This window comes from Corvus moneduloides, chromosome 4 (assembly GCF_009650955.1).
Source record: "Corvus moneduloides isolate bCorMon1 chromosome 4, bCorMon1.pri, whole genome shotgun sequence".
In the NCBI taxonomy this organism is placed as follows: Eukaryota; Metazoa; Chordata; class Aves; order Passeriformes; family Corvidae; genus Corvus; species Corvus moneduloides.
In genome coordinates this window covers 10910361-10917577 of record NC_045479.1, presented here as the reverse complement: position 1 = coordinate 10917577, position 7217 = coordinate 10910361, and the positions used below count along the sequence as shown (strand labels likewise).

The following is a 7217-nucleotide window of genomic DNA, read 5'->3' as shown; positions in this document are numbered from 1 at the left end:
TCCGGCCCGGCCCGGCCCGGTTAATGCCCCGCCCAGCGGCCCGGCCGGCCCGGCCCCGGCCGCCTCATCAGGGGCACCTGGGCACAGCGGGGGAGGCCCCGACCCCGCCCACGGCCCCGGGAGCCTCGCTCGCCCCTGTTCCCCGCACGGAGGGAACGGGAGTGTTCCAGGCTCGGTGGGGATATCGGGAAGAATGCTCCCTATGAGGAGCTGTCTGAAATACCGCCGTGTGAATCGTGGTTGGCCCAAAACTCGTCACCCGTGGATGAGGGGAACCTCGTTGTCTGGAGTGCTATATCCAGTTCTGGACTCCTCAGTACGAGAAGGACAAGGAGCTACTGGAGAGGGCCCAGCAGAGGGAAACCAAGATGATGAGGGGTCTGGAATGTTACAAGGAGAGAGTGCACGGGCTGGGCCTGTTTTCGTTGTGGAAGACTGAGAGGGAATCTCCCAATCCATATAAATATCTTTAAAGAGGAGATGATGTCAAGAGGATGGTGCCAGACTCTTTTTGTGGTGGCCAGCGATAGGGCAAGAAGCAATGGCCGTAAACTAAAACACAAGAAGTTTAATCTCCACACGAGGAAGAATTTCTTTCCATAGAGGGTGGCAGAGCACTGGAACAGCTGCCCAGGGAGGGAATGGAGTCTCCCTCTCTGGGGACATTCCAAACCCACCTGGACACGTTCCTGTGTCACCTGCTCTGGGTGACCCTGACTAGAGCATTTCTAGAGGTGCTGCCCAACCCTAAGGATTCTGTAATTCTGTGATCTTCCTATGGCCTCGCAGGAAGACGTTTGTTTTTTAACATGTGCCACGTGTTCAGCAGCTTCTGGTTCTCCAATAACTGGGGGTTGCAAGGAATAAATGGCACTTCTTGACTTTTGGGTGCTGTAATTTGTGTCCTTTCGATGCTTAACAATTCTTAGTAAAAAGAAGGCTCTTAACAGAGCAGGTGATGCTTGCATGAAGAATAAGACTCACTTAATTGTGTTCTCATGCACCAAAATAGAACATCCTTCATCCTGCTCCTCTTTATTGGCTCACCATCTTGTTGCTGGCACGGCACTGTTCTCCTGAGGGTTTCCTCATACCTCCTGTCTTTATTTCAAGGTTCACTTTTAGCTTCTAAGGCCTTGTTTCAACACATGCTTTCACCTGAGAGTCGTTTCATCAGGTTAAATGAGTGTAAGCTGAAACATCTGTGCCAACATTTTAGAGCAGTAAAATTGGTCTAACAGTGCACCTGGTTCAGCTATCACCTGCAAGAAGTTGGGGCTAAAATGGCATTTGTTAACAGCAGTCAGCTGACAAAACACAGCGATCTTGGAGGGGATGGGACCTGTTCAATATTAGAAAAAGTGCCAATATAAAAATCCCTATCTGCTTTAAAAGTTGTTTCTGAGCAAGGTTGTGTATATTTACTGAACTCTGGTCCTAATGTCACCCTTTTTTGTGAAAGTAATAAGAAGTCTGGAGAATGCTTTCATGTCTTTTCCTTGAGGAGGGACCAACACAGGTCTCCAGCACTGGGAGTTTTTGGGTTCTTTAGAGTCATATATATATATATATATATATATACACACATATATATACACTATATACACTTCCATATATACTTATGTATATTAAACTACTTTATATGAAAAATATGAAAAATGACAGCAATCATAAAAATTGATTTTCAGACATACACCATTACTTTCTCAGCTTCTCCACAAAACTTTTTAAATGCAGCTCATACTTGTACTTCATTGCTGTCCTTGTCACAAAAAGAAATCAGTGTAACTGCCCTATGAGGGTTGTCGTTCATGATTTCTTTTTTCAGTGTAGAAATCCTGAATTTCTTTTGTCCAGATACACTTTGTATCAGTCTCCACAGGTTCGTGGGGAAGATACAGTGGCACCTCTCACAGAGTCTTTGGGAATAGTAGAAAAGTGTAAGTGTTGGGATTTGCATGACAAACCCTGTGCTTCTGTTTAATACTGATTTTCTGGGAAATCAGCTTATCTACATTAGATAATGTAGGGAGAAATCCTGATTTATAATTAAGACTGTCACAGGACACACAGGAAGCACTCCATTAACTTGATTCCTGCATTGTGAATGTGCAGTTTTCAGGGATATTGCACTAGTTTGAATAAGCTTGTACAAATCAAAGAGATGTCAAAAAGCACTTCAGTGCAGATTTGTTTATGGATTTTGGTGGCAGGATGGTGCTGGGGCTAAAAGTTTAACTAAATAGTCAGAAGTTGAGGTCTATCTGAAGTGTAAGAAATCAAAGTAACTCGGTGTATAAGCACTTGTTCTTAGAGGCATAAGCTGACCTTTAAATGCTCCTCAACATACAAAGGCCTGACATCAGGAAATACAGGCTGTACCTGTGACAGGGACAAGTTAACCTTTGGTCCAACTAGTTAAAGAGCATAGAAGTGCTGTCAATCATGACAACAGTACCCTTGAAGTTTCCTATGTCAACTGGAATTTTAACAACATACGGAATGTAACACAGAAACCACCTTGGGAGGCTCTAATGAACAATCTGCCTGCTTGCTTTTGAGAGCAGAAGTTGAAAGAGTAAAGAACTCTTGACTTCAGGTGTTGAATGATGTTCAGATGACTTCTGATTTAGAATGAGAATATGTATGGCTGGCTCCTCCTGGATGAAGCTGAAGTGGATGTGGGATGCCTCGACTGCCTGTGTGAGATGACCTTACACAGACATGCTAAATTGATCCCATGGCAGTACTCTGTGTCCCAGCTGAGACATTGAGAATCCTGGGGACTTGGGAACTGCATAAATTCATGACAGCCTGGGACAAGCAGGCACTTGGGATATCTGAACATTCTGGGTCTTGTGGAGGATTATAACCCTTCTTGTGTGAGTCTGAGGTAGGGCTTTGCTGTGGCTCTTAGCTCAGGACCAGCTTCAGTTCTTCCAGGGGAAAAAGGGTGTTAGCAGATCTAGTCTGACCATAGATTAAAAGTTGAATAACTGGGTCCTGTCTTTCTGCTCTAGTGGGCTGCACTCCCATTTTCTGTAGTTCATCCCTTCAGTTTACCTTGAGTTATGGATGACTAACACCACTGTGGAACCTGCAGCATCAGCTCTCCAGGGCTGGGGATAACACTGAAGAACCTTAAGGTATGAAGATAAACCAAACTTTCCTCACTGCCTCTCCCTAAGGAGCTCATTGTACTTACCAGTCACTCAGAAAGGAAAGTTAAAAAGGAAAGTTAAAGGAAAGCAAAAAAAAATACTGCATGTATATTCAGTAAATTAAATTACTTACATTTGAGAGGAAAACCTAAGTAACAAGGAAAGCAGAGTTTTTTATTTTAACTGGAGAAGTGCATGAGTTTATTAGGACTAAAAGCAACTCTTTTTTTCTTTTAATCCAGCTAAAATTATTGATATAAATAGGCTGCAATAAGCTAATCTAGATACAATGTAAATGGGATTTAAAGGCAGAATGTTACAGAGCCAGAAAGCTGGAGATACGAAAGTAACTAATTCTTCAAATATATTAAATGCAAGAAGGCTACACGTGGCTTTCTTTGGTGTAATTGATTCTTAAACTCAATCTTGCATTGACTGAGCTGAACACTTTAACACAGAAACAGTATTTTACAGTTGAAGGCAATCCTCAAAAAGACAGGCTCTGCACAAATGCATGTAAACTGAACTTAAAAACCAGAGAGTTCTAAAAAAGAACAAAGACCCTGGTGCATATTTTGACTTTATCTACAGTGGCTAAATATCTCAGTGTTCTCCGTAAGTGTGCAAAATGGTGCATGCAATACCACATCAGCAATCAGAGTAAGAGCATCAGGAAAGTGCCACTTCATTGCATTTGCCTAGTCCTGGTTATTTTGTACGGGGCATGTACCAACACAAAATACAAATCTTTGTCAAAAGTCACTGATCTACTTCCAGGGGGAGGCAGAAAAGGATCAGTTCAGATGGCTTAATAGGATGCTTGTTCAGAAGAGAGGTGACTTTTGTGAAGCAGATTCCTCAGCATGATACCTCTTATGTGGGGGAAATCATCACAGTGGCCTCTGAAAACTTTCCTTAATTCCGGTGGATTTTGTACAATGGATAATTCCGTGGATTTTGGGTACAATGGAATATTTGCCTATTTAGACCCCAGTAGACTTGCATGATCTAATATGTAAATTGCTCTAAATGGAAATTACACTATGGAGATCAATGCCATGAAGGTATCCAGAGGATATTCAAACAGAACATTCTCCTCAGCTCTGTTGTGCTTTGCACTTAGCACCTTCCTTCTCAGGAACTCGAAGCTCTCAGTCTGCTAATACTAGTGAATTTAGCCTCACAACATGCGGTGAGGTAGGTAAGTTTACCCCCATTTTGCAGATGGCAAAACTGAGGCAGAACTCTGAAGTGACTTGCATAAGGTCCCGCAACTTGTCAGTGGCAAAACCAGGAATATGTTTGCAGAAGTCCAGACCCCAGACCTCTGTCTGATTTAAGTCCCTCCCTACTACCACAAAGCAAGCAATACATGCAACCTTTATTCCTCCTCTTGGTGCCGTAGTCCTGCTGACACAGAGGAAGGTTTTCCTGATTGAATTCCCGCTTTCTTTGGCAAAAAGCACCTGGTCCTGTCAAAGTGCTGTGTATTATGCTCTTCGCAGAGGCATTTCTTCTGAGGCACGATAGAAAAGCCGTGGTTTCCCCATGGTAGGGAGACTGTACAGGTCCAAACAGAATCTTATTTCCTGCAGAAGACCTGCTGCTTGGCATTCTTCACCCGTTGCTCCTCCTTCAGGTTCTTCTGCCGCACGTGTTTGCTGGAGATGTTTTCCACATGTTCTGAGGGGAACCAGCCTCTCTCCCGGTCTGAGAGTTTTACTCCTTCCATCCACCCTGTGGTGTGGGGAAAAGCACAAGATGAAGCAAAAGTCATGTGGTTTTTCCATTGTTTCCCAAAAAAAGCCCCCTCCAAAAAGACCCTAAGAGCAAAGGAAAAGATCCCCTATCAGCTTCCAAATAAAGTGTCCTAAAGAAGATGAAGAATCCTTTTGTCCTCTCAATCCAACAGTTTAAGACAGGCATTGTTCATTCTACTCACCATCATTGCTGTACTGCATAACCATGATGATATCTGCCTTCTCCAAAGCCAGCTCATCGTTTTCCCGAGCCTTGTAAGTCTTTATGCACTGAACCTGTGGTGCATCTGAAGGGGAGGAAAGATCACACTGATATACTGGAAAGCAACAGTAAACCTGTGGGCATCAGCTGCAGAGGAGCTGGAGACTAAGGAGCTGCCCAAATAAAAAGCAGAGAACTGGAAGAGACACTACAGGTCTTCATCTAAACGAGGAGTTAAAATAGGTAAAATAACTGGCAGAACCTGGCACTGAGGGAAAGCCCACGAGTATCTTCTTTATCTACAAAACCCAGAGTATTCTGCCTTGGAATCATTCTGGGGTGTCCCAGCTCACAGTGCCTGTGACTCCTGTGAGCCAGCCCACCCCCATTGCTGCAGCAGCAGAGCAGTCTCACCAGGGCATTCCAGGAGATCCAGCTCTCCCCGTGGAGGAGCCAAAGCAGAGATCCACCTCAGCTTCTCACTGCTGGAAAACAGCACAGGATAGGTGTCAGCATTCAGTGCGAGGGACAGCAGTCTGGTGACTGAAATGAGGTGGAATGGGGTGTGGGGGTGTTTGCTCACACAAAGGGAAGCAGAGAAAGGAGGTGAGAAAAGGCAAAAATTCCCATTTTTGGAGGCTGATGGTATGACATAATGTGGTAGTATTGTATGAGCAGCTATGATGAGAGAGGAGGAAGGTGGTTCACAAGGAAATAGTTACAGCAAGAGGATGTTTTTCAAGACTTCTGCTCAGCAGCTGCATTTGGCATTTCAGCATTTGAGTAGCTGAGGGACGACCATCAGGTTCCTAGGAGGTGTCTGGTTGTGGTAACAGGATATACCAAGGGTAAACTTGAGCTCTTACTGTGTCTCTGTCCGAAACAAGAACTCCACTCTCTTTCCCTGGTAATTCTGAAGCAGGAAGAGACGGAAGAGGTTTTTGTTTGCCCCATGGAGTTTCATCTCGCACTTCTCCCCACGCACATCCGAAAAAGCAGCGTGGTCGAACACAACAAAACGTCCACCCCTGCAGGTGAAGAGGAGGAACAAAACAAGGTATGAGTTTTAAGGTGATGATGGTTACAAAGTGAGTCCATGTTGTCTGCTGATGTCAGAAAAGCAAAAAGCTCTTGATGAGACTTCATCTGCTTCAGACATCCTAAGCAGTGCTCTTGTTAGAAGTCTCAGAAGGCCAGAGAAGAGAGAGAAGGGATTTAATGAAAAGGCTAGAAATACTAATCTCTGTCCTGTCAGAATTTTATTTGGTAGCTTACATCTTAAAAACAAACCCACCACTCCTAAAACCCCAACACAAACCAACCAACAACTTTCTTGACAAACCAGTGATTTGCACATTCACTAGTCCTCATAGTGTGCTTTAGGAAGAAATTATTTACCAAGTAAAAGTAGAATAAATGGTTATTGTTCAATGTTTCACATTGTAGAGATGCAAGGGCAGAATAGAAGTGTTGTACTAGGGACCACAAGATATCTTTCTATATTATGATACGTAATGAAGAGTTTGGACTATCAATTTCCACATACTTGCATGATACTCACTTCAGGTCAGGACAGAAGAGTGACTTGACAAAGGCTGCCACTTGCTGGCAGGCAGAGGGAAAGGACTCTGTCACCAAAGCACAGACCCCGAAAGAGACAGGTATTTTAGAAGGGGCAGCAATAATTGAGTTGAAGCACTCACTCCTTGGGCCGAGACAGGAGCAGACAGTCATTGAAAAGGTGCAGGTAGATGGGCCGGGTGGTGACTTTCCATTTTGGACTCAGGTTGTTGAAGTCCAGTGCTGTCAACTCGCCACACTTCACAAGTCGCCTTGACTGTGAGATGAGTGGGAATATCTGCAAGACAAAAGTAAGTATTTATGCACAAGAAAATGAGTCCCTCTGAGTTTGGGATTTGCATTTTTGCCTTTCTCTAGAGGATCTGTGCTTTCAGTTCTCCAGCTGGAGAGGTGTAAGCTATGGTAGGCACCTTCATGTGAAGGGTGGCATGAATGATTGGGCAAGGGAAGCACTGATGAAGAGCTGGCCTGTGGATGATGTTCCGATTCAGCAGCTCTGTGTATATTGGAGAG

The 7217-nt window shown here is 44.2% G+C and overlaps 1 protein-coding gene across 5 annotated transcripts in view; it reads right to left on the bottom strand.

Annotated features, from left to right (window-relative positions):
• Window positions 1–3314: 3314 nt before the first annotated feature.
• The window catches only part of ARHGEF5 (Rho guanine nucleotide exchange factor 5), a 33559-nt gene continuing 29656 nt past the window's right edge, over window positions 3315–7217 (bottom strand). For all 5 annotated transcript variants that reach the window (XM_032105402.1, XM_032105404.1, XM_032105403.1 and 2 more), the window contains 5 exons: window positions 6827–6981; window positions 5990–6151; window positions 5538–5608; window positions 5104–5208; window positions 3315–4898 (listed from right to left, as the gene is read on the bottom strand). In XM_032105402.1, coding sequence (XP_031961293.1) covers window positions 4744–4898; window positions 5104–5208; window positions 5538–5608; window positions 5990–6151; window positions 6827–6981 — 648 coding nt within the window. In that variant the 3' untranslated portion in view covers window positions 3315–4743. The remainder of the gene's footprint in view (window positions 4899–5103; window positions 5209–5537; window positions 5609–5989; window positions 6152–6826; window positions 6982–7217) is intronic.